The 27,873-nt window shown below is 47.2% G+C and overlaps 1 protein-coding gene across 13 annotated transcripts in view; it reads right to left on the bottom strand.

Annotated features, from left to right (window-relative positions):
* NFASC (neurofascin) overlaps positions 1 to 25,674 on the bottom strand; it is a 196,207-nt gene extending 170,533 nt beyond the window's left edge. For 4 of the 13 annotated variants that reach the window (XM_033200132.1, XM_033200131.1, XM_033200135.1 and 1 more), the window contains exon 1: positions 25,546 to 25,672. In XM_033200132.1, coding sequence (XP_033056023.1) covers positions 25,546 to 25,652 — 107 coding nt within the window. In that variant the 5' untranslated portion in view covers positions 25,653 to 25,672. Of the gene's footprint in view, positions 1 to 25,545 lie in introns of all 13 variants that reach the window. The other 9 variants (XM_033200125.1, XM_033200127.1, XM_033200137.1 and 6 more) reach the window with 4 other exon arrangements.
* Between the last annotated feature and the right edge of the window lie 2,199 nt (positions 25,675 to 27,873).

Below are 27,873 nucleotides of genomic sequence, written 5' to 3'. Positions count from 1 at the left end.
ATGCACACACCCACCTGTCCCAGGGTCCCCTCCCTCCTCAAACTGCAGCATCTGCTGGGAATCCATATGCTTTCCCTACTGCAGGTAATTAGGTCAGCTTAGAGGATTTCCCAGGTCAGGAGGGTGGGGAAAGGCAACCCAACCGGGATCTATTGTCTCACGCCAAGTTCCCAGGTGCCAGCTCCCTTACAGGCAAGACAGGCATTCACCTACTGGGTTAGGCATCAACCAAAAATGAAGGGACCTCACGTGACAGAGATGGAAGTAGGTGAGACTGCTCCCATGCAGCCCCCAACTCGTGCCTCCCCTTGATGAGCCCACTACCCAAGGAACAGAGCAAACAAGAGACACTGATAACTGGCCAAGGGTTTTGGCTCTTGCTGAGAGTCTATGAATAGGTCAGGCAAAAAGGCTGGTGGGTGGCGGTGGGGAATGGGCAGCCTAGTGGCAGTCAGTGAACAATCTAGCTATGAGATTATGCTAATGGCTATATCTAGGTTTGTGAGACAGGCAGGAGGCTTTCTTGGAGCCCTTCCCAAGGAAGAGCAGAAAAGAAGCCAAGCAGAAGCCCCCACAATCAGCTCTCTTGTGGCCTGTCTCTTTCTTCCCCCTCTCTCCCCTACAGATGGGCTCCCCCTTGCCAGGAGAGACCCAGGGGTGTGCCTAGCTGGCCCCGATGGGTAGGAATAGCAGGCAGAAAGGGGGTGTTTTGAGAAACCCAGCTGAGAAACTCATTCACACCTTCACCATGGGGACTCCCTTCTTTCTCTCTCTCCAAGTGGGACAAGCCAAGAGCATCAAGCCTTCTCTCAGTTCAGTGCAATCTAGGGGGCTGGCATGGGTTTGGCACAATACCAAGAGATAGCAGCTGTGTGAACAGCTGTGTTTAGGACACATGCACATACACCTAACAAAGGTCTCCCAGATGGGAATAGAACATAAAGCACTGGCTTCAGGTTATAAACCCTATGCTTCCGCTTAACTATACCTCAAAGTACTACAACAGCCAGTGACTAAGCCCTAGGTAAAAAGAGATGCAGAAAGAAGGCTCTAGGCTGCGGCTCTGGGAAGCCAGTCAAGTCTAAATGGGGGACATGGGGGACAAACATACATACAGAGGAAATAACCAAAGTTGAAGAGGATTAACATACAAAAATATGAGCTAATGTGATTATGGGGAACTAAAAGCAATCCTCAATTATCTGCAGCAAATGTTCAGGTCTAGGACAGCTTATTTCTGAGCCTGAACACATTCTAGGCTAGCCACTTCTAATATGGACTCCAAGTATATTAAAACATTTTTTTTCAGCCTCAACTAGATAAAAATTAGGAAGGATAATCTGTTTTAGAAATGACATCCAGTAGATCATTCCTAAACCAAATGTGGATTGTAGATTATCTGGGGTTTGGGCTTTCCATGGCATTGCTTCCCATCTGTTAGTGGGGTCATAAAAGTATCAAGCCAGGCTGGGAGGAGGTGGCATGTGAACACAGTGTCTATTGATAAGGCAGTAGATGCTGTGGGCTAGGCAAGGCCCCAGGTGTGTCTTGAATTCAAGTCCATGGGACTTGCCTCCAGACCAGGCTGTCAGCCTCTCTTTCAAAGGTCACTGCCCCCCGCCCCCAAAACATGTACCTAAAATTCTGATGTCACTGAAGACACACAAGCCAGCTCACCCAGACAAGGCAAGCCCAGGAGGCTGGTGAGAGCTCCATGATGCCACAGCAGTACCCCCAGAGTCCCAGGACCAGGCCCTGAGCTCACCCATCTATGGGCTGAACTTTGCCAAAGATAACTCTTAGCTGGTAGGAGAGGATTGGAGGGAGTACTGCCCATGTGGTCATTCTCGTTTCTGAGCGCCCTGGCTCCAGACATGAAGGACCAAACAGAGGCCATCGTCCTAGGGATGGGTCAACCAGTCTCTGCTTAAACACATCCTAAGATGTAGCACTTACTTTTCACAAGGCTTCTCACTCCACTTTGTTTTCTTTTTTTTTCAGATGGAGTTTTACCCTGTCACCCAGGCTGGAGTGCAGTGGCACGATCTCAGCTCACTGCCACCTCTGTCTCCCAGGTTCCAGAGATTCTCTTGCCTCAGCTTCCCAAGCAGCTGGGACTACAGGCACGTGCTACCATGCCCAGCTAATTATTTGTATTTTTAGTAGAGATGGGGTTTCGCCATGTTGGCCAGGCTGGTCTTGAACTCGTGACCTCAGGTGATCCACCCATCTCGGCCTCCCAAAGTGCTGGGATTACAGGCGTGAGCTACCATGCCCAGCCTTACTCCACTTTCTATTTGGGGGCAGCTCTAATGGGATCAGTTGATTGCTAATACTCCTTTCGATTCTAAGATCCAATGATTCTCATGGTTAGAAAGTTCTTGGATAAACTGGACAGAAAGCTGCTCTCTGGTTTTAGTTCTGCTATCTAGACTCTCAAAGACTGTGTCTAATTCTAGGGCATGGGCGGGGGGGGGCGGGGCACATTACATCCCTCACTCCTAGCAAACTACTATAGTCGCCTGTTCTTCATGGTTTTCAGACACTGTACCATCTTAGAATTCCAGAGCATCAAAGCCAGAATCCTGGAGATTGTTCTCTCTAATCCTTTCATCTTTTTTATCTTGTGATCACCCCAAGGGAATATTAGAATATTTGGTTAATGGTGGTTATTTTAAGTTTTAAAATATGTAATTTTAGATCAGCTTACTATGAAAATTTTTATAAAGTATAGTTTTAACACAATATTTAATGTTGATTATTATATGCATAAAGGCAAATTTCAACTTTTTCCCCATTTAGCGACGGCACATACTGTTCAATTTATTTCAGATTAACTAGATAAGAAAAGCAAAGCATGATTTGGCCTGGTGCGGTGGCTCGTGCCTGTAATTCCAGCACTTTGGGAGGCCGAGGCAGGCAGATCACTTGAGGTCAGGAGTTCAAGACCAGCCCGGCCAACATGGTGAAACCCCATCTCCACTTAAAACACAAAAATTGGCCGGGAATGGTGGCATGCACCTATAGTCCCAGCTACTCTGGAGGCTGAGGCATGAGAATCATTTGAACCTGGGAGGTGGAGGTTGCAGTGAGTCAGGATCACACCACTGCACTCCAGCCTATGTGACAAAGTGAGACTCCGTCTCAAAAAAGAAAAAAAAAAAAAAAAAGAAAAGAAAAGAATGATTTGTTAACACATTTTTAGATGTCATATTATATCAGACTTGGGGGTCAAATTATATTACAATAATTTCATCAAAAGTTAAGGTTTAAAAATAGTCGAAAGCTGCTCTCACATGCTGAAGTTGGAAATTCATACACTTGGTGCTTTGTCAGTTTTACATTTTGCTTCTAAAAATGAGAAGCTTTCAGACTGATTTACATGCACTTCTTTGTTGTAGATAGTGTTTATCCCCAGTAAATGCAAATCTACTTCAGATATAATTATCACTTTTTTTTTTTTTTAGTACTGAAACATCTTGATGTGTCATGTAAAAATTCTAGTGAAATGAATACAATCTGGTAGCCATCATCTTCAGACAAATTTGTAGAATTATTATTATTATTGTGCTCCTCATTAACTCTATGAAGTTCTGTATATTTCCTGGTTCACTATGGATAAAATAAACAATAGACTAAGAAGAAAAGCAAATTAAAACTATGAGGGCAAAACCACAGTATTAGTCCATTCTCACACTGCTATAAAGAACTATCTGAGACTAGGTGATTCATGAAGAAAGAGGTTTAATTGACTCACAGTTCCACAGGCTGTAGAGAAGCATGGCTGGGAGGCCTCAGGGAACTTACAATCATGGCGGAAGGTGAACAGGAAGCAAGCACTTCTTGCCATGCAGAGCAGGAGAGAGAGCACGCAAAAGGGTAAGTGCCATACACTTTTAAACCATCAGATCTCGTGAGAACTCACTTGCTATTACAAGAATAGCAAGGGGGAAGTCTGCGCCCATGATTCAATCACCTCCCACCAGGCCCCTCCTCTGACATGTGGGGATCACAGTTTGAGGTGAGATTTAGGTGGGGACACAGAGCCAAGCTGTATCAACCACCACTGCAGTTGGCAGTGTTCAACAGATAACAAGACATCTGAGAGGTGGAGGCATGCGAGGTATCTTGTCTTCTCTAGCTCCTCACACCACACACACCAGGAGAGTCCAGTCTGTTCCATATCAAGGAAGAAAACATGGAACAAGGTTAATAAATAAATGATTAAAAATTGCCCCCAGAGTTGTAAAATCTCAGGCTGGGAAAGGAGTTCTGTTCACCATCACTTCACTCATTGCCTCACTGAACTTTCTAATGAAGAAACTGAGGCCTAGAGAGGTCAGCTGGGATCATCCATTAAGTCAGAGCAGAGCAAGGATTAGTATCCAGTCGCCTTACTCCAAGTCCTCTCTTCTCACTGTGTGCCCCTCAGAAGAAGGTTCCAGAGCACACCGTAGGAAACAGCAGTGCCAAGGAATTGAACAGGAAGAGATGTGAAACACCTGCCACAGAACTCAGGCTGTGCCCTGTTTGTCTAGGTACTCTCATGGCGCCAGACACAGCTCTCTTCCCATAGAAGGTACTTAATCAGTAAATGTTTATTGGATACATACATTGATGAATGACCAAACATCATAAAAGAGAGACCACAGCAGGGTTAGGATTGGGACTCCTGGCCCTCAGAGGCCTGTTGTGCCTGCTCTTGCCTGCTTTCCAGAGTTGAGACAATTTCAGTCTTGGGAAGGGAGTCCCTTACCACCCGACTGCGGGCACTTCCAGGGGGATGGATGACCAGGACGTCATGTGGTTAGAGCACTGGGCTGTAGACCTGGGTTTGATTCCAGCTCTGAAACCAAATAGTATTAAGCACCCTACTGAGTTCTTTCCCTCAGGCCCCCACTTGCAAAATGAGGGAATTGGACTAGTGGCTCTATAAAGTGTGGTCCCTGGACCAGCAGCATCAGCAGAACCTGTGAACCTGTCAGAAACACACATTCTTGGCCCCCACCCCCAGACCTATTGCTTCAGAAATTGTGTGGGTTGGGCCCAGCAATCCGTGTTCTAACAAGCACCCCCAGTACCTCAGATGCAGGCTAAAGCATGAGAACCACGGAAGAGACTGTTTTTAACGTCTCTTGCAGTTCTGACAGTTTCTATTCCAGCCTGGATGAGGAGATGATTGTGACCTTGATGGTGATGGTATTTGCTAACACAAGGTTCTCAAAATGTGCCGAGCACTCTTGTGAGCACTTCACATAAAATAACTCAAGGCCCCAGCAGAAACCAGTTTTGGTAGGGAGGCTCAGACACACATGGTTGAGGCTGGTAAGTCCATGAATGAGGCCACATCTTCCCATTCAGGGCTCCCACCCTCTGGCTTTGATCACAAGACCCAAAGGGAGGCCTAAGAAGCAGACTGAAGGTAGACACCAGTCTATTAATAGATGTTTGTGAGCACACAGCATTCACTTAGGCCAACTGGTGTCCCCGGGGACAGGCCTGCCTCCAAGCCCTAGGAATCTCATTCCACATGTTAAACTTGACTTTTGTATTTTGAACAAAGCAGGCTGTTCAATAAATAATGGCCTCTGTGGTATTATCGCAGATTATTTAACTTATTAACAGCTGGGGCAGGGGTGATAATGAACGCTTTGCTTCTAAGCTGCAGGTGAAGATCAGAAGCTGGGTTGTAGCCGGGAAACATCCTGAGACGAGGGCAACGGGCCCTCCATGACCCCGTCCTTATTTGCTCTGTTCCCAACAGCCAGATTCTAGCAACAACTCTCAAATTAGAAGACCAACTGAAAAAGCACACATAAAATATTAATGGTTGTTATTCCCAAGCAACTGGGGTTTTTTGATTGTTATTTTTCAAATTTTATGATTTTTACTTTTATAATCAGATAAACAACATTTAAAAAGTAAAAAGTATAAATCTGTATGCTTTACTGTATGTCTTACTTTAATAAAATTTGCACTGGGTGTGGTGGCTCATGCCTGTAATCACAACACTTTGGGAAGCCAGAGCGGGAGGTTCGCTTGAACCCAGGAGTTTGTGACCAGCCTGAGCAATATAGGGAGATCCTGTCTCTTAAAAAAAATAATTAGCTAAACATGATGGCACATGCCTGTGGTCCTAGCTACTCAGGAGGCTCAGGTGAGAGGATCACTTAACCGGGAAGGTTGAGGCCACAGTGAGCTGTAATTGCGCCATTGCACTCCAGCCTGAGTGACAGAGCAAGATCCTATTTCAAAAAATACAAAATTGCCAAAAGTGGTGACAAAGGGGACTGCATCCAACTCACTGGGCCTGACCACCTAAGTACCTGCTAAGAGGCAGTGTCAGCTCCTGGACAGAGAATGGACGAGAGGGAGAAGACACTTCTCCAGGCTTCCCTCCTGTGGCCCTTCTAAGTCTCAGTATTTCCTGCTGGGAAATGGGGGAATTATCACTGTCTCCAGTACAAAGGGGTAATGGGAAGACAAAAGCAGAGCCAGAGGTGAGTCCCCTACTGTCACCCCATACTGCCCTCCACCCTCTCTTTGTATTCATCTTCTTATCGACATCATTAACAGTGACTAATGTCCTTGAACTCCTCTGCCCTGGAGGGATCCTGTGAGCTTTAACTTCAGAATGGGACAAACGGAGGAACTGGACAATACTCCCTTCACCACCCATGCCCACTGCTCATGGGAAAAGAAGTAAAATATAAAGTGGCTTGTCTCCAAACAGAGATGGCGGTGGATCCAACACAGGGCCAAGGAGGAGCCACTTTTAACCCACTGGGTTTGTGGAATTTTCTGGAGAAAAAAAGTATAGGAGGGGGAGTGGCAGGAGAGAGTCAAGTCCTCTGCAACCCCCTGATTTCCCAAATGCATAGCCAATGAGTGAGCAGACATAAAGGAAAAGAGGCTGGTAGCCTTGGGAAAGAACCGGGAGGAGTCTCTGCAGCCAGAGCAAGTTGGCGGCCCCAAGGTAAGAAAAGAAGTAGACCTGGCCCTCCTTCCTCACTTTGTCTCACATAGGCAGCCTAGGTAGGCAGGTAAGGGCATGGGAAGCAAAGGTATCCTACAAATAGATCAGGGCTAGAGAACCCCAGGCTACCAGATGGAAAGATAACCCTGTGCTTCACTCCCTTGCCTGGAAAACAGGGCAGCTGAAAAAATCTCATAAGTAGAATGTGGAGTGAGATAGTATATATTTAAAGCCCTTAGGACATTGTCTAGCACATAGTAAGCTTTGAATATCTGGTAGCTGCCATTATTTTAACTTAACTATTATTATTACCACTGTTGCTGCTGCTATGACAATAGCCAGGATGGGGCAGTCACAGGCCACTCACATTTAGACCCCGTGACCACCCATGTGTCCTCCCACTGGTGGTTAAGCCAAATGACCATGGTCAATTTATACACATTTGCGTTCTCTCAACCCAAAACCAGGTCCCCAGTGGAGACAGAAATCTCCTACCTTTTCAGGAGGCTTAACACCTTCTTTTCTCCCTCTTCTCCTATATACCACACACATGCACACACACACACGGACACACACACACGCATACACACACAACACACAGGCAGCAGTCTTCCATTAGCACCACTGAGATTCTAGGGTAGACTGGGGCAAAAGTTGAGCAAATGCCAGCTGCCCAGCTGTGGTTGAATATAGGATTCAGGGCAGCCTCCACAAAACAAATAATGAACAAGCAAGCTAGCCAGCAGCCACACAGCCAGTGGTGATGCAAGAGGACAATGGGCTCTTCCCAGGCTGGGCCACCAAGTCCCGTGGCTGTTGAGACCAGGGCTTGGAACCCTGCCAAAACCAGGAGGGTGCAGTGATGGTCACATGGTGCTCTGTGCCAGGGTTGCTTGATCTGAAGAGGTCTACATTGGGTGGATTACTCTCCATCCCCCACCTAGGAATCCAGAGCTTGCCCCAGGCTAGACACCAGCTGAGACCTGAGTCACAGAGGCCCAGGAGAGAACTAGGCTAGAAATCCACAGGCCAAAGTCAGGAGACGGATACCATGGCATGGCCCCACCCTAATTCATGCTGCACCCTCAAATGGCCACCAAACTCTCTGTGTGTTAGTTTCCCCATCTCTATGGAGGAAATAATATATTGGCTTAGTGTATTAACCTGGTGGAACAAGGGTATACAATTAGATCACAGGAAAATGGCTTATTGTGAGAAGTGGATTCCAATTCCCTACCCTGAAACACAACACCTGACTTCTACCTGTTTTGTTGACTAACCTTCTTGTGTCAGTCTCCTTACCCTCCATGGCCCTTTTTTTTTTTTTTTTTTTTTTTTTGGTATAGACAGGGTCTCACTTCTCACTGTCTTGCTCAGGTTGGCCTCAAACTCCTGGGCTCAAGCAATCCTCCCACCTCCGCCTCCCAAAATGCTGGGGTTACAGGTGTGAGCCACGATGCCCAGGCATGGGCCTCATTTTTAAATCAGAAGTCATCCCTTCCTCCTTCCATCCTGTGTCCCTGTAAGTGTGGCCAGCATGAAGGCAATTAGGGCTTGAGGATAACTGGACGGTCCATTTCTTCTGAATTCCAGCCCCTTCCACCACGGAGATATAACCTCGTGAGCTTTTTGGGAGCAAGAGTCAGAGGTCTCAGCCTATCACACAGGCTGGTGTGCAGTGGTACAATCATAGCTCACTGTGACCTGAAACTTCTGGGCTCAAGTGACCCTCCTGCCTCAGCCTCCCAAGTAACTAGGACTATAGGTGTGCCATCACGCCTAGCTGATTTTTTAAAATTTTTTTGTAGAAATGGTGTTTCGCTATGCTGCCCAGGTTGGTCTCAAATTCCTGGCCTCAAAGGATCCTCCTGACTGGGCCTCCTAAAGTGCTGGGATTATGGGTGTGAACCACCATGCCTGGCCAGAGCTCCATCTTTCAAGGTTCCACCCCAAATCTCCTCCTTTAAGTCTTTCTAGGTATAACAGATTAAAATGTCCTCTCCCTTTCCTAAACTCCAGGAGCTCCTGTGGTTTGAACCAGCCATTTGCAGTTGTCCTTTATTTTATTTTTTATTTTAGTTTTTGAGATGGAGTCTCGCTCTGTCGCCCAGGCTGGAGCGCAGTGGCACAATCTCAGCTCACTGCAACCTCCACCTCCCAGGTTCAAGCAATTCTCCTGCCTCAGCCTCCCAAGTAGCTGGGATTATAGGTGCTCACCATCACGCCCAGCTATTTTTTTTTTTTTTTTTTTTTTTTTTGTATTTTAGTAGAGATGGGGTTTCACCTTGTTGGCCAGGCTCGTTTTGAATTCCTGACTGATAGAGCAGGAGCACCATCATCTCGGACATACACTGCCACTTTAAGTTCCAGCTCCCTTTCTAGCCTCATGCATTTCAAGGAAATCATTTTCTTCTAACTACAAGCAGCCAGAAAGAGCAGACAGTAAAACACAGATAAGACAACTCGGGCACAGAGGGAAGTAGGGGGAAAGTCCCTTGGGTAACCACCAAACTTCAGCCTCATACAACGGGCCCCAGTAAAACAGTGGGTCTTAATATGCACATTCCTTGCTCTTCAGGTGCACTAAGATAGGGAAGCTAAAAGCAGACTCGAGGGATATGCCTGCAGCTACAGAAAGATGCATGGGAACAGACACACAACTCTCCCTCCCAGATAAGCACAACAATGAGACACAGAAGCAGTCCAAGCCTCTGATAAACGCTCCCATCCAGAATCCTTAAAAACTCTTAGTCTGTAAGAGAGTGTGGTTCTGACCTAACTCAGCCAGCTGCCCCTCTCAAGTTTATTTTAAAAAACCTGTCCCTGTTGACTGAAAAGCCACCCTTCATGTTTCTCTCCTCTTTCTTTAATTCTTACACTGACCCCAAGTGATCTACCCGCCTCGGCCTCCCAAAGTGCTGGGATTACAGGCACGAGCCACGGTGCCCGGCCTGCAGTTGTCCTTTATTACCTGCATAGTTATCTTTACCATGCATGGATGCCTGGCATACTTTCTCTACTGGAATACAAGGTTTTTAAGGCAAAAACTGCCTGTTTGTCTCACTATAATACCCACAGTATCTAGCATACAATTGAGCACTTATTTGAGGCCAAAAACATTTCACGGTTGCTCATCAAATCCATCAGGTGTACTTGAATAAGGCAGAGCATGAAGCTACCCTCAGGAAGGGAAGTGGGGCAAGAATATAACAGCTAACCTTCACAGGGCACTTCTAATTTGCCAGGCACTAGGCAAAGGGGTTCATGTGCATTACTTATTTTAATCCTAACAACCCCTGAAGGGTAAGCCCTACTTAACTCTCCACTTTACAAATGAAAACTAGAGAAGATATAAGTCATTTGCCAAAGATCATACAACTGATGAACAGAGAGCCAAATGGAAACCCACGTAGTGTGGTTCTGGGCCCTGGTTCTTGCTCCGTATTCTAGTTCCAAGACCAGATGCATGCACTCTGGCATTGCACAATGTAGCCTTAGAGAAACAAACCTGGGTCCAGGCAAGGTGGCTCATGCCTGTAATCCCAGCACTTTGGGAGGCTGAAGTAAGCGGATCACCTGAGATCAGGAGTTCAAGACCAGCCTGACCAACATGGAGAAACCCCTTCTCTACTAAAAACCTCTGTCTCTACTAACTTTGTAAAAATACAAAATTAGCCGGGTGTGGTGGTGCATGCCTGTAATCCCAGCTACTTGGGAGGCTGAGGCAGGAGAATGCTTGAACCCAGGATGTGGGGGTTGCAGTGAGGTGAGCCGAGATGGTGCCATTGCACTTCAGCCTGGGGAACAAGAGTGAAACTCCATGAAAGAAAGAGAGAAAGAGAGAGAAAAAGGAAGGAAGGAAGGAAGGAAGGAAGGAAGGAAGGAAGGCAGGCAGGCAGGCAGGCAGGCGACCTGAGGAGGGAAGAAAGGGGAGAAGGCAGACAAATGATTTGGAGCAAAAACAGTCCGAGCAACACACAGAGAAATTAGTATAAGTGAAACTAGAAAAGTCAAAATAAGATTGGTGGATTGTATCAACATCAACATCCTGGTTGTGAGAGTGTACTATGATTTTGCAAGATGTTACCCTTGGGAGAGACTGTGTAAAGGCACATAGGATCTCTCTGTATTATTTCTTAAGTGGATTAACCATCTCAATAACATGTTCAATTAAAAAAGGAAATAGTCCCAGCAAGCAAAATATCTTTAGCCATTGCTGAGTAGTCCTTGGCCTATATTGGTCTGTCCCCAACACACCAGCATCTGGGTAGGCCCTGGATGACGTCACCAGCCTGCTGAGAAACAAAGGATTCTTGCTCTCAGAAGCCCCAGCTGCAACTTTTTATGGTGCCATATAAAAGCTCCCTCTTTATTTGTCAAGGTTTCAGGAACACAGAGGAACCATGGGATGTGTTCAGAGAGGATTTTCCTAGTCTGACTCAGAATGGAGCCAGCACCTGACCCAGCCCTAACCCACTCCCACATCAGCCTTCCAGGAGGGCCCAGCATACAGCATTCATTCCTTTAAGCCTCAGCTTCCTTCCACACCATTGGCAGACAACTCCCATCCCACGTGTCTGAGCAAGGCAACACACTGATGGCCCCACTGCTGAGGGCAGCCAGATGGAGGAGGAAAGGAGGCAGGATCCTGGGGGCCCACCAGCCAAACCCATCCAAGCCCCAGTAGTTCATGAAGCCCATCCATGTCCCAGAAGCCCACTAGGCTTCATGCTGATTCCTAAAATAAAAGGACAGGTTGTGCTAGAATGACCACAGGTCAGTGGGAATAAAAAGATTAAGCATTAAAACCCCAGGCCTCTGTGGTCAGATGGAGCATTTAATGGTGTTACACAGAATGGGCGAGGCTTCTGGGTGACAGAGGATTGTTTTTGGCCCAAGCCTAATTGCAAATTTCTATTCCAACCAGAGGGGTAACATACTGACCATGTACACTCAAAAATGGGAAAAAGAGTTTTCAGACAGAGAAAGCTTTAGGGACATTCAAAGAGAAAGAAGGAGAAAGCCACAGTGTAAAAGCGGGGACTTAGCAGAGCACAAATTGAAGCAAAACAATAGTTAAACCCTCTGTACTTTAAGTAAACTTTGAACAATTCATAAGCAAAGCTTAAGAAAGTTCTGGGTGGTGTAAAACTGGCCCTGAAGAATTTCATGAAATACATAAGAGAAGAATCAGCCAAATTAGAAGATATCAAGAGAACAAATGTGGACCAGATATGCTTAGTCAGACCTCAGTGAGAAGCATTAGAAATGTATATTGGAAGCCCATTGCATGTCTGCAGTTCCTAGGTAATCAGGCTTGAGTCTTCAATCTGGTGAGCTATATATTGTTCTCTTTTCAGTGTGGGTTCAGCTAGCCTCAGCAAATACCTGATAAGGTCTTGAGATAAAGATCTACTTCAGGTGTAGATGGATAAGCACCTGGACTGGGGCTCCACCCGCTAACTGGTCAGACCATGTAAATCAACCCTCCCTGTTTTCTTTTACTGAAGAGCTTAACTAGGGTGACTTCTGCCAGGAAGTGCCCTTGCAATAGCATCACTGCAGAAGCCAAAGGGGTGGACAGGAGGAGAGCAGACATCAGGCCTCCTCTCAGTACTAAACCTACTGAAGGAGAGGAGTCACTGACCCCTCAGGATGGGGGGACTGGCACCAGGTGATGCAAACATTCTGCTGACATCATACCTGGAAGTAAGATGGTTAGGGAAGGCTCATGGGGTTGTCCCCCTTGTATGTTCCCATTTTCTTTTAGTACCACAACCAAAAGTAAACCTGTAAGTGAAACAGACCAATGCTGGGTTCAATGGCTCTGTCAAGCAGAGAGGGGACAGTGGTGGCAGGTGGTGATTCTTCTACGGGGAAGATGTCACAGCCTCAGCCTCAGGGCCTCAAGAGCACTGAACAGTGGCTTTATGGTATGGTGTCAGCCAAGACTCACAAAGCTCCCATGCTGTCAGATCCTAACATTCCCTAATAGAAGACTGGAGTCTCTGTGATACTCAGACTCTTATCTCACTAATTAATACAAGCAACAGCCAAACAAAGAGGCTTCTCAAACAAAGGGATCATCAACCTGTGCTGGAACCCAGAGTTTCCCGATAGGTAAGGAGCTGGGATTAGGAGACTTTGGAATCAGATACACCCATGTGCTACGTGGGGCAAGGTGGTTCCCCTTCTGAGCTTCCATTTTCTCAGTGTAATGGGAATAATAACCTCCAGTCAGGGTTGCAATGAGTCAATGAGATGACAAAGTCAAGCATCTAGGACAATCGCTGATACAGAGTAGGTGTCCAGTCAATTGCATGTCCCATAGCCTTCTTGCTATTCTGTAGATGCAGGCACACATAGTGAGTGAGACCCCAGAGGGTCTGTTAAGACATGAGTCAGAGGGTTAACATTATAGCTTAGCCCTGCCACTTTGGAAATGAATTCTTATACAAACATTTATCTGTACAACACTAGCATTTACAGGACCACTTCTCTACGACTACTTAAACCACCCTATTAAGTGGGCATTAGTATCCTCATTTTACAACTGAAAAAATGAAAGCTAAGGAAGGTTGAACAGTTTGTGCTAGTCACTTTAGCCCCAGTCTTCTGATCCCTAATTCAGTCTCTGCCCCAACCTGCTGCCACCAGAATAATCATCCATTTGGTATATATTTACTGAAAGCTGACTTAGTTCCAGGCACTGGACACCCACTTAGAGTCACTATTCCAAGAGTAGAGCTAGCCTGCTCTAAGCCAGCCACATTCTTTGATCCCTCATGGGTGATGGTAGATCTACAGGAGTGGTGGCCAGGGCCATCAGTGCAGGTGGTAGTTACGGCACCAAGTGACAGAGCCATTGGCATCATGTTGTAATCAACCGAATGAACCACCCACACATCAGAGAACTACTACTACTGTGGTGCAGGTGTTAGTAATATGCTGTAAGACACTCTCTGACCTCAAGCCACTTAGAGTCTCTAGTTGTAAGGAAGATATAGCCAGGTGAAAAGCACAGCAGAAGGAGGAGAAAAACTGTCCGGTGGTTCTCAGATTGGGCTATATAGTAGAATTACCTGGAAGGCTTTACAATATCCCAGTACCTAGACCCAACTCTCAGAGATTGCAATTTATTTGGTACAGGTGGGTCTCAGGTATTGGCATATTGTAAGATCTCCTCCAAGTGATGTTACCATGTTGGCAGGGTTGAGAACCCATGTTTAGGGCCTTGTACATCAAAGCACAGTTTGCAGACTGGCAGTACTGGCATTACCTGGGACCTTGTTGGAAATGCAGGATCTCAAACCCAATCCAGACCTGCTGATTCTGAATCGACATTTTAACAAGATCCCAGGTGATCTGTGTGCATGTGGAGGACTGAGGGGCACTATGTGGAAGATGGTGAAGGGCAGACTCCTCCCTGCGAGTCAGCCAGAAAAGTCCTTCCCCAACCCCAGCTGGGATATGCAGCCCACCCACTCCCCACCAGGCAGGGCACACCCCAAGACAGTAGAGCCAGGGGCCTGGGTGATCATGGGGAGCCACATCACCAAGCTCTGCTTCTCTTGCTCCTCCAGAGCTGCACCTGGGGCTGCATTATGGGGCTCCATGTGCCAGAGCTGATGGAGACCCAACAAACCTCTTCTGTGACTAAAAGGAAGTCTGAGAGCAAGGCTCTGTCACCATTTAAGTGACAAAAAGAAAAACAAGTTTCTTCCCTTTCCACAGTCCTCTTCCCCAATGTCCCTACTCTCTTCTAAGTGCTCTTCACCATGGAAGAGGAGAGGTGAGCTCAGGACAGCCCTGCCTCTATATAGCCCAGTGGGAGAGCAAGCTGCCTGACCAACCATAAAAGCAGTTCTGTTACTGCAGGCATGGAGGTGGCTGGTACCAGCTAAGCCATTCCCTCATGAAGGAGGGAATCCTTGAGAGGCCAGACAGGGACACGCATGTAATCTGGCCCCTCCAGCACCCTGCACCCCACCCGCAGCTCTGGATCCCTGCTACCGCCTTTGTCTTTGTTTTTCCCTATCAGTTTTGTGTGTGTGTGTGTGTGTGTTTCATATGTGCCTGCCTTTGCTCTCCCATTAGACTGGGAGCAACCATCTTCAGCTCCTCCTTTGTCACTGCCCGCAGTACTGAGCACAGAGACTTATGCCCAGCAGGGGCTCAATAAATATTATTTGTATTCATGTGCACACATTTTCTAGGGGTCACATCCACTGCTCCATGCTAACAAAGAGTGACTCACAAGCAGGCATTTATTAGGGATTACCATCAGCACATTGAGATTCTATTGGAGAAAACAAGAAGACAATAAGAAATACCTCCAAAAAGCATGCACTCTGGTTTAGGAAATCAGACTTATATATAGCAAGCCTAAGACCAGAGACACAGGAAATCAAGCATGTTTATGGTAAGGTTAGGCAGGCCTATGGAGGCTGGCATGTGCCAACACCATGGAAATTTTCTGCTCTAGTCTTTTGACAGATTATTATTACTTACCTCTTGCTTGGCATTTGTAAGCATTTATCACCCTTTGATACTTCTAACACTCACTCTTCCTTGGGGCAAAAATGGCTCAGAAGAATAAAAACAAAACAGAAAAAGGCTCACCTGTAACCCCACCCTGGGCCATGTCCACTACACCAAATAAACGAGATGACCGTAAAGATACACAGAGTTGCAATGGGAGCTGGATCAGGACTGGCAACCTTTCCCTGCTGAGATGTCTGCAAACATCTGACACCACAGCACATTATTTGTACCCCACCTCAACCCACAGCCAGCTTTTCAGGGCCATAAACACCACATAACTTTCCCATTCCAGGCTCCAAAAAGTCTTAGATCAGGTCCCTGAGACCCCAGCCAGAATGCAAGGAGCCTTCTCTCTGTCTTTGAATGGAAAACTTGCAGGGCATCATGTGTGGTGGTTCTCATTCTGAAAACAAGAAAGTCAGGGCAAAACTCACAGCCAGACGCAGATTTCAGCTTGGATTCAGCATGGGGCTTTCTCCAACAATTTGTCAAACTTACCCCCACTCAAAAGTCCACTTTACTCTAAGTCAAAGAGACTTAGGTATGAGGATCAATAAGGAGATGTAAGTGGCAAAGGTCAAAGATTCTGACTCTGTAGAGCTGTGTAGTCCAATACAGTAGACTAGCCACATGTAGCAATTTAAATTTAAATTTAATTTAAATTTAATTCAAAATTCAATTCTCCAGTCATATTAGCCACACTTCAAGTGCTCATGTACTTAGTGGCTTAATTATGTTAGACCATGCAGATACAGAACATTTCCATCATCAAAGAAAGTTCTATTGGACAGCACTAATATAAAGCATTTAGATGTTTCATGTGAAGTAATGAGTAGGGTGTTCTGGGAAGTTCTGCTGTTCTCCCCTGGTTTGTTGGGGGAGGTTTTAGGTGTTCTGTAGAATGTTGAATAGTGGGTGTGCATTTTCATAATGTAAGAAGCAATGTGCTGGGATTCTCATGTAAACACAAACGTTCTAAGGCAACACTTACAAGGCTACAAATTGGGTCATCTTAGCATGTATACGTGGACACACAGTCTCTCCATACTTTTGCTTTCATCACAAGGACTATGAAGTCAGATACTGTCACTAGTTTACTTACAAAAAGCCCACATGCTGCCTAGTCCTAGCCAGAATCATTCACCAGATCCCTTGGCTGGTTCTAAGCATTCCCCAACTTTACTTTCCAACTCAGCATCACTGAAGAGAAAAATCTCTCAGGTCAGGTCAGCACTCTGGACAGCGACAAGCTCTTTCCTAGTGTATTTCAGCACTTCCCTCTGCCCCAAACGCCCCTTCAGAAGGCACTATCCCCTCAGAAACCACCAGGTGCCTGGAAAGGGACTTCCCACCCACTTCTTTTAACACCACAATCGTGTTGTCTTCAGAGCAAGACAGTGTTCAGCTATGAAGCTTCAAATACTCCTCACCAACTCCAAAAAAAGTCACTCCTCAGTTAGCAAGCTAAGGTTCGCTACAGTCTGGCCCCAGACTGCTCCTTCCACTGTTCCAGCCTGGCCAATTCATCATGTCTGACCAAACTAGCTGTTTCCCTCTTCTAGCCCTTTGAGTGGGCACTCCTTTCCCCACCAGAAATGCCATTTTCTTATCTTTGCCTATTCAGGCCCTATCCATCTCTAGACGCCCAAGCCAACCCCCACTTCTCTTCAGAACCTTCCCCAAAGACTTTAATTTACACTGATTTCCTCTGTTCTCTGACATCCCAAAGCACTTCTAGATTAGATCATGCTTCAGAAACTTAATTACCTACCAATCATCTTGTATCATTACCAGGTTCATATGTGAGTTTTGCCAGAACTAGCTTTTGCCAGCAACCAACCATGCAGCCACAAGTCAGTCATGCCACACTTCTGAGTCTTCATTTCTTGATTAGTAAAATAACTACCTTGAACTAAAACATTTCTAACATTTTTTTGAGTTGAGGATTCTCTCAGAACAAGTTTCCACCTAGAAGAGTGCAATGCACATAGGAGGGTCTTCAAATAATAACTGCAGATGCAATGAATATCTTACAAAAACAAAACCAGAGCACATCCCAGGGCTGAGGCCAGGCAGAGAATCCTGGTTTAGCTCCCAATGTGGATGGCAAAGACTTCAATTCCATTCAGTGTGTGATGATAATCGGAAAGATATCTAGTTTCTGTCCTTACCTACGTCAGCACAGGACAATCATCTATGGCCTTGGAGGCATTTTCCTCCATAAAGGCATTCACCTCCAACACGTGGAAAAATACCACACAATGGGTATTATAACAATGGGAGTGACAACAATGTCTTGCATATAAATTTCTCTTATATAGGCCAGCCAACACCTGACAGCAACGTACTAACTTCATTTACTAATTACACACAAGCCCAGACAGACTAGGAAAAGTAACAAGAAGCATAAACATTGGTGGTGCCCCCAAATAAAACTTTGGCTGGTCTCACAAATCAAGATGTTCCAAGAGTCCGGTGGCAGGGAGACAGACTTAAAATTTTACCTCAATATTATACTTCCTGTCAAAATGATAGATAGCTATAATACCTCCTCATAATTAACATCCTGTTATTCTCAAATAATTTGACTTATGGTCAACACACAGTAAGATATAGGGGAGATTCTTCCATTTTTGACCAAGAAAAAAGGCCTAGAAACATTTAATAACTTTTACATTGCAAATAAAGATAAAACTAGAAACAGACCTAGTTGGAACAATTCTACTAATATAGGCACCACACACACACACACAGACACACATGCACACACATATCCAAATACACAACTCAGATAATTCTTAGTAATACAAAGAAAAGAGTGATGAAATTCTCTGACCCTGAAATTGGAGCTTTCACCACAGAGTTGTTTAAAATGTTACTGCCAAAGCAAACTGGCCAGCACTAGTAAAGAAAAAGGGAATGTTCATCACTGGGAAAATTCTTGGAATTGCTCTGCCAGCCATTTACTCTCATCCCAGAAAATCACAAGATCTGAGAACAAAACTTAGCATCTGGTCAATCCACTCCAGTTGGCCTAAACTGGATCCAGGAAAGGCCTAAACTGGCCTTCAGCATGAAGGCCAGAACTCTCCCATCCTAGGAGGCCTTTCCCAGAGCTGGGCATCCTTTGTGCTCAGAGAAGCAAAGCAGGGAGACGAGGTTAGAAGAGTAAAGACTAGCACTCAGGGTTCTCTATGATTTTGTCTCCATATACTGCTCCAGACACATCCCTCACTACTGAATTACATGCACCCGCCACCCAAACCATGCCATTTACCTTCATAAATCAAAGATCCTCTGCATAGTCCTGCCTTTGCACATGGTTTTTCTCTAGTAGTCTTGGAAGAAGTCTTCAAGTCTTGATATCTCAAGACCCATCGGCCAGGCGCTGTGGCTCACGCCTGTAATCCCAGCACTTTGGGAGGCTGAGGTGGGTGGATTACTTTAGGTCAGGAGTTCAAGACCAGCTTGGCCAACATGGTGAAACCCCGTCTCTACTAAAAATATAAAAATTAGTGGGGTGTGGTGGTGCACACCTGTAGTCCCAGCTACTTGGGAGGCTGAGGCAGGAGAATCACTTGACCTGGGAGGTAAAGGTTGCAAGGTTGCAGTGAGTCAAGATCGCGCCACTGTACTCTGGCCTGGGTGACAGAACAAGACCCTGTCTCAAAAAAAAAAAAAAAAAAAAAAAAAAGAGACCCAACTCAAGTGCTTCCTCTTGCAAAAGGCTTTTCCGGATCACTCAAGCCCAGTGTGATCTTCTGTCAGCTTTCTAGCACTTACTTTCTGGAATTAGCAAATATTACTTATATTTGGACACACATATCTTACCACCTATAGGGCAGGACACAGGGTCTCATAAGCCTCCACATTGCTCCAGCAGAAGATGTGGTACCCCTGACCCAAATGGCAGGTGCTTGGTGATGATGATAAGAATAATCAGACCTTCTTAGGAGGTTCATCTGCCACCTAAAGTCAGAACTACGTATGAAGCTAAGTACGTGGGGCTGGGTGGGGCAAGCAGAAACAGGCCGAAAGGGAACTCACTTGGAGGACCACTGTCCACACAGCCTTCCTCCAACTCTGGGTGCCAAGGACTTTTTTATTCTAGGACTGATTGGGAAATCCTTCCTTCCAACCCCTGAGCGGCTGATCCCAGGGTGTTTATCTCGTTAACTCTGTTTATTGTGATCCGGGTAAGAGGTTCTGAAGCTCTCCAAGCCCCTCTCTAATTAAATTCATTAGAACAGATTGGGGCTTTCTTTCTGGATCTCAAAAAAATTAACAACATGATTAGCATCATAATAAGGGGGGAGAGGGGCTGCCAGGGAGGCCTTTCAGGAGGGGCTGGGCCAGTCTGGGAGGGGAGGCGTGAGGAGGAGCAGGTGAAGGAGGAGAAGGCAGATGCTAAGACAGCTGCTTCCTGGAGGAAGAGAGCAGCAGGAGCTGGGAGGGGATGATAGGGACGTGAGGGGATGACCCCACCATGCCCCAGGCACTCCAACCTTTTCATGGCACTGTATGTGGGAGAGGAAAGTCAGGACAAGAAATCAATCAATGACATAAATCCCAAAAACACGGACTGTGGGACAGGAACTTGCAGCAATCTTCTAATTTTACAGAGAAAGAAATCCATTTAACAATGGGGCCAGAAGTTGAAGGCCCCTCATACCTTTTATGATGATGTCCTTTTCCTGCAAGACTTTGCTGCATGGACCAGGGAGAAGGTGGGGTGAGGGTAGAAGAGAACAGGCAGGATGAGGCAGGTCACTTCTTTCCCAAAGAATCTGAACCCAAGTTTTTGCTTATACACCTGATGATTCCTTCATCTAGAATACTCTCTGCTTCTCTTCCATATCCAAATTCTGCCAATTCTTCGAGACTCAGTTCCATTCCCACCACCTCTGTGTACAGCAGTTAGCATCTGATGAATATTTACTACTAGCTAAGTATTACATTGGGCCTTTCACTATCCTCTCACATTTAATCTCTGTAACAGCCCTGCATGGTACATATTAATATCCCCATTTTGCAGATGAGCTGCAGCTATGCAGCTAGCAAGTGGAAGAAGCAGGGTCTGAACGCAGATCTGTCTGGTCGCAAAGGCTGAATGGTTTCTACTATGCCGCGTCACCTCCGTGACTCCAACAACTGAATCTAACTAACAGATCATGCTTTTCTTTGAATTTTACTGTCCAGGGTCCGAGGCACCAATGAAGATTTAATTAGACCCTGTATTGTCTTGTTCTCAAGGTGTTTTACATGTCTCAGTCTTATTTCTTCTATCTGAAAGCAGGAACCACATTTCTGTATCTTTCAGAATAAAGTAAGGCACTCTAAAATGTTTTTTAACTGAGCCCTTCCAACAGATTTTCCTAGAAAGCCTTGTGCATGTGGATAAAACATCTAGCTTTTTATTTTTCTACCTGGGGTTGGGTGGTGGGGTGGAAGGTGGGGCTCAGTACAATATATGGGAGAGGAGCGTAGGCTTTGAAGTCAAACAAATAAAGGTTTAGATTCTAGCTCTGCGACTCACCTGTTCTGTAATCTTCAAGAAGTAACAGCTTCTCTGAATCTGTCATTTTCTGTGAAACAAGGATCCTAACAATATCTCATTTGTAGCTAACCCTTTCACGATGAAATGAAATGATGCATAGAAAGCACAGAGTAGGGTGCCTAGCACATAGAAAGAACTTGATAATGATGACTATTGTTATTATGCCACTTTTATTTTTTCCAGCTTGCCTCAAGACCTAATGAAAAAAGAGTGGCCTGAGAGTTCTCAAGCTGGCACAATCTAACCAATATCCTGGGTCAGCAAAGCCGTGGAAGTGCCTATAACTCCCAGGCCCTCTTCTGCAGTCCAGGGACCAGGCCATATGCATCCAACATCTGCCCTTACAGTTAGGCCTGGGCCCTTGCAGCTAGGCCTGGGCCTTAGCTGGGCATTGTAAGTGTCCAAAGGTTTGTCATTAACTTGCTCAAGCCAAGGCAGGGGTCTGTCCAGACAGTTTGGTGCAATCACTCCAGATCCTACTGCCCACTATGACCCCTCAGCCATGCTCCTACAATGCCAGGAATTCATCTAACCTCAATTACAGCAGTTCTTGTGCTGAGTTTTAATTTTGTTTCATTTCTGTGTCTCCAACTTGACTTACATGCTCAATAGCTTGCACAGTTCCCAACAGATTCAAAAGCTCAGGACACATTGATGAAATGAAAAAACATGGGTGTGTGGGTGAAAAGAGGGGCTACTCAGACAGATGAAATTGAGAGTCTCTCTCCTTAGCTAATTTCCCAGTTCAGGTATCGATATTTGTGGGAATCTGTGGTCAAGTGTATAGCTTCTAAGGACCTCTCCAGCTTACCAACAACTTCCCCTCCCCGTCAATGGCTCCCACCTGACTCTGGCCTTCCCATAATGCCAAATCCTTTCACACACAGCAGGGCTCACAATATTTTTCCTTGCCTTGCGTCTGAGCATATACCTGTGTGTCTTCCCTACACACAGATAGCTCCCAGAGCCTCTTTCCTCTGACTCACTGACACTCTAAGCATATCCAGCCCCACTTTACCCCTAAAATCCAAGAGCTTAGAAGATGGGATTGGGAGAGTCAAGCAGCCTTGAACTCATTGCAGAGCTCCCTCTGGTTATTCCCCTATCAGGTTGTAGCTGCATCTAGCTGGGTTCAGCTACACACAGAACATCCCCCCTCCAGCCCTTCATGCTGGGGATCCGACAACACCTTAAACCTCATCTTGTCCCCTACCTTTTTTCTGACAGTCAACTTCAGGGTCAGCCCTGAGCTACCATTCAGGATAGCATCAGCCAAGCCCTCTTCATAGCTGTGGAGGATAGGGTGCTGATACCACCGGAATTAAAGATCTGGCTGTGTAACATCCCTATCTAGGTGCTCTCGCTCAAGCTTGTCTATGTTATTTGTCTGATCACCTGTCTTCCTCTTCCATTGCCCAGGAGCTCAGAGAGATTGGACCCCGGCTTACTTTTCATCTCTATGGTCTCAGCACCTAACAGAGCACCACACTGTAGGGCTTAATGGATCTTTGTAAATGAGTAAATATGAAACTGGCCTTATGTTCCTCTCACTTCTCCCCTCCCCACCCCAAACATCACCCCAGCCGAACAGACTGAGAACTGAATTTTTCTGCTTCTCCCTCTCTGATTTCCTAAGAATTTCTTTTTCTAAAGACAAAGGGATGACTCTCACACCACAGCTCCTGCATGATCTTGAAGATCTCAGAGTGCCTCTGGCCTCCAAAAAAGCATGAGGGAGAAGAGTGGAGCCAGAGGTAGGAAACAAGTTGCAATAGACCGATCAGAGCCTTGGCATCCTGTCTCTCACTCACCACAGAAATCAGACCCTCCTCTGACCCACCTACCTCAGAAATGCAAAGCCAGAACCCCACCCCCAGCTCTCAGCCACCTCTTCAATGTGTGCCTGAAAGAATCACCCCTTGTGAATGCAGCCAGTTCAGCCCACAGGGAGCTGGCTAGGTACAATTGGAAGGTCTTGCTCCGGCTCTCTGGGGAGCTGGCTCCTCCCTCCGTGTGCCTTGGTTTATTTCTCCATAGTCTTTCTGATGCCAAACAAGGGGGTGAGGGGTGAGATTCATTGCACAAAACTGGGAAATATGTACATTGTTATCAGAATCCCACACTTCACCTGAGCTCCAATCAAGCATTTCAACATAAGAATCTTAACCCAATCAGCTCTCAACAACGGCTGCAGGTGATGCTTTCTCCCTATACCAGGAAAAGCTGGCAGCCCTGAGGCACTGATGCCAGGGAAAGCTTCCAGCCCCACCCCCACTCATGCTGGAGAGGGGACGGAGAAGGGTGACAAAGCAAGGGGCAGCCAGTCCCAGCAGCACATCCCCTTGCCGGCACTGCCTGAGGCCCATTCAGAGTTTACTGCATAGGAGCTGAAGGAGTCCAACCACTTGGATTCCCAAAGTGAGAAAGCCTTGCAGAGAAGGGACAGGGTCTGTCTGCAATTTAAGCCTCTGGGTTTCGTCTGAGGCCCCCAAGACAGGAATTGGGCTGCCATTCCCTGTTTCACAGTGGCAACCACAATTTCTGGGGCTAAGTGGGAGTGAGCCTCTTTCCTTATTGGCAGCATAATTCTCTCTCTCTCTCTCTCTCTCTCTCTCTCTCTCTCTCTATATATATATATATATATATACACACACACACACACACACACACACCCCTTCAGTTGAATCCAAAGACAAGGGGAGAAATTACTCCCTCCAAAGTGCCAGCTCAGTCAAGACAAAAGGTGAAATGTATTAGCTGCTTAGCAGGCCCCTGATCTCCTTCAGTTCTTCCTGCACTGCAATTCCACCACATCCAATCATCCCCAAACCAGAAGGAGGATAGATCTCTGCCTGCCTTCCTCCACTGTCCCCACCTCACAGTTGGTATGGCCCCTATCCCCAGAGGCTTCCAATCTTCACACACATTTTCCCTGGGCTATTCTCCTATTGCTTTAAGTTCTGTGGGCTCTGAGCCTGGCTTTGGATCCACACAAACAATTAAACTCCTGTCTAACCAGGTCTCAAAGCCCTGTGGCTTGCCCTTGCCTTGCTGGAGATTTGATTGCGGCCCAGCAGGGCCCAGCACATTTCCAAGGGTAGATGAGACATATTAGGCCCTCATGCCAGCGACACAGGCAGGCAGCAAAGGCGTATTGTCGTCCTCTCCCCCACACTGAGGGAGGAGGCATCTCTGCTCAACACACACACACACACATGCATGTGCACACACACACCACATGCCAAAATGCCAAGGAAGGAGTCAGGAGCAGAACCTGGCTCAGGACAGGATGGGGGCTGCCATGGGGACCAGATTCTAGGTGATTCAGCACTCTGCCCACTCTTGGCCCAGCCCATGGGCCACACTCATGACAGCTCCAGATGCCAAAGTGCTGACTTGGAGGCTGAAGCAGAATCTTTTCTAAAATCCAAAATTCTCCAGCCCTCCAGCAGGGCTCCTCGTTCAGGCCCTTACATCAGGGCTCAGGCCAAGCCCTAGGAGGAGTCTGCTCAGTCATTCCCCTGGACCCTGCCCCTTCCCCATCCTAGTTTCCCAATGCCTAGCACCCCCTCCCCCAATTCATCTAGGAAACAAACCTGAACAGCTAGAGGACCAGGGCAGCTGCATGGCTGGAGAGGAACATAAGAGAGAGGCCTACTAACCCCCAGCATTCTTCTTCCCCAAGCCACAAATAGGATCAAATACGCAGAAAGGGGTTATATTCCACAACTGAGATCCCCATGCAGGGAAGGAGGGTCCAGGGACCACTGAGGGAGGGCTGGGTATAGGCTGTGTGGCTCCATACAGCACCAGGAAGGGCAGTGAGGAAAGGTGATGGGTGTCAGGCCAGCTAACAGCCAAAGAGGGAGAAGGCGGGGTTCTTGAGAGGGACTGTGATGCGGGAGGACACCAAGAGGCAGCTGGGAAGGGGCTGGGACAGGGCGTGCACAGGGTAACTGGGGGAGGACAGGAACTGTGAGGGAGCGAATGGAGAGACAGGACACCAACTGGTAGGGGCATGAGATGGATAAGAGAATAGGGGAGGCAAGAAGGGGCTGATGTGTGCGGTAGGAAAAATAGGAGGCATGGGGTCATCCAAAGTGGGGTGTCGAGGTAAACAGAAGTACAAGGGCAGACAGGGCTCACGGACGAGGCGGGGACAGAGAGGAAAGGGAAAGGGTTGAGGATGCGGGAAGGGGGAGGGGACGCGGCCAATGAGATAGAAAGGGTGTTGGGGTGGGCAAGGGGCTGGTAGTTGGACGGGGATGGGGTGGGTATATGGACAGAATCGGACGGATTCGGGGCAGGTGACAGTGTGGAGAGGGGAAGGGATGGGAATGTGGACGGAGGGGGAGGGGGACAGGTCAGGGGATGGAGACAGAGAGAGGAGGGCGGGAACAAGGGGGTGTCGCTAGGTGGGTTTCCATGACTCTCTACCCCCATCTCTCCGGTGTTCGCGCTCGCCTACCTCCAAGAGCTCGGGCTCCGGCCCTGGGCGCTGTCCGAGCTGTCCGCTGCCGGCGCCGCCACTTCCCCCGCGTCCCCTGCAGCGCCTCTCGCCGCCAGCCGCCGCATTAGGGCAGAGACCAGCCCGTGCGCGTCCCCGGGCGGCCGGCGCGCCCCCGACAGCCTGCGTGCGCGCCCCCACGCCCCTCCCTTCGCGCGCCGAGCGGCCGCGGAGCGGGGACCAGGACAGAGCGGGAGGGAAGGATGCTCCGGACGCAACCCCGCCTGGCGCGCTGGGGAGCGGGTGCGCAGAACCAGGGCCGGGGAAAAAAAAAAATCTTCCTTTCTCTTTTCACCTGAGCCCTCTTTGCAGGCTCGCCTTGAGAGTGATAACAACTAGTCTACCCCGTTTCCGTTCGCTGAGCACCTACTACGTGCACAACACACAGGAAGAGGTACACTGAAGCCCCAGCAGGATCGCGTGTCTGTCCCTCCACCATAGACTGTGACTTGAGGGAGCAGGAAGTTGCCAGACAGCTTGTGTTCTCAGGGCCTAGCACAGAGACTTGTTTGTGGTAAACTCTCCAGTAACGTTTGTTGATTGGCAAGTCGTTGGATCCTGATTCGGGGATGTGAGAGGTTGTGACTACTATTAACAGCGCAGGGCTTTCTTTTAAAAATGGGAGATTTCCTCTGTCCTAGGGGGACTCAGGCCTCAGTCTTGGCTGGAGGACTATCTGACATGATAGCAAGACGTTTCTCTGTGGACCTCAGTTTCCACAACTGAACCATGAAAAGTTGATTGGGTGGTCGCCCAAGGTCTCTTCTAGCTCTGACATGAAGACTGCATTATGTCCTGGCTAATGTGCACAGGACCGGAGCTCAGAATTATCACCTGAAATAGTGGAAAGATCCCAATTAGGGCATCATAGAATCTTAGTCTTGGAAGAGTACTTGGAAGCTTCTAGTTCAGCTCCTCATCCAAAACTACAGTCCCCTGCAACACCCTTCTGTGGCCCCATTCAAGGGCTAATTGGGTTCCTTTCTCTGTGCTCATAGCTCCTACCCTGGCACCACTTCCTTTATTCTGGATGAGAACACCAAAGTTCAAGGAACCTGCCCAAGTAATAATTCAAAGCCCAGATGCATCTGACAGTGTCTAATTAAAACTACTTTGCTATTTTAAGATGGGCCCTAAGATTTTTAGATTTCACCAATACTAGAATCTTCTAATACGGTCAAGTTGAAGGATCACAGGATTTGCCAAGAAAGTCCTGGCTTACCAGCAGGGTGAACTTGGGCAGTTCACTTAACCTCTCTAAGTCTTCTTTTTCCCATCTGTAAAATGGGGTTAGAGTGAGCACAATGAGATAAAGCACTGAACCAAAATGTTCTTTACAAATGTTAATTATTGTTTAGCCTTCCCTCCCCTTTCTTCATTATTTTGAAACAGCAAATACATGAAGGCCTAGAGAGATGGAAGATAACACAGTGGTTTGGTGGTTGAAACTGAATTGGGACTCAAGTTTCATGGCCTTAGTATAAAGAAATCAAGTCTGGGCCTGAAGGGAGCATGGAGACCCCCAGAGGTCCTGAGGGTGAAGGTGTTTCCTTGGGCACGGTGGTGTCCTAGAGCTGCAGGCAAGTCCTGATGGAGGGAGAGGCACCCCCTGCTGGTGACGGACTCTGGGGACTAAGAGGAGCCTAGGCACCTTGCAGGCTGTTCTGCTGCTGTGTCAGGAACAGACTCACTCAGGACCAAGGGCAGAAAGTGGTTGCTTTTTTTCTTTCCTGACATTTATCTGGCCTTCCTGCTTCTTTTTCTTCCCTGGGTTTGCACCTCTAGTTCTGGCTGGAACCCTCAGCAGGCATGGACTTTCAACCCAGACCTGAAACCCCACTCACTGTGTCCTCTGTCATAGTGAATGGCAAGTCACAGGATTTTCACATTCCCTAGTGTCTCATTCCTCCCAACGAAATTCCATAAGCTCTGCCTCATCCTGGGCTCAGACCAAGAGAAAGCCCTAGGCATGAGTCTCAGGCACTTGAAGCCATCCTCTTCCACACTAGTCCCTAGGAAGTGTGGGGAAACTGGCAGATTCATGCATTACTGGTGGAGGTTTAACTTGGTATGGCCTTTTTGGGAGAGCAATACAGCAGTACCATCAAGACTTTAACTATACACTTGACCCATCAGTGCCACCTTGAAGAATTCAGCCGGCAGAATCACTGGCCCAATCCACAAAGATGTGTATGTACAAGGACATTCAGTGTGGCTCATCAAGAGGACAATGATTACATCCGTTATAATAATCCATGCAATAACACAGTTTTAACAATGATAACACAC

The sequence above is a fragment of the Trachypithecus francoisi genome, unplaced genomic scaffold (genome assembly GCF_009764315.1).
Source record: "Trachypithecus francoisi isolate TF-2019V2 unplaced genomic scaffold, Tfra_2.0 Lachesis_group5, whole genome shotgun sequence".
Taxonomy (NCBI): Eukaryota; Metazoa; Chordata; class Mammalia; order Primates; family Cercopithecidae; genus Trachypithecus; species Trachypithecus francoisi.
The sequence above is the reverse complement of the archived record's forward strand: the minus strand, read 5'-3'. Positions and strand labels throughout refer to the sequence as shown.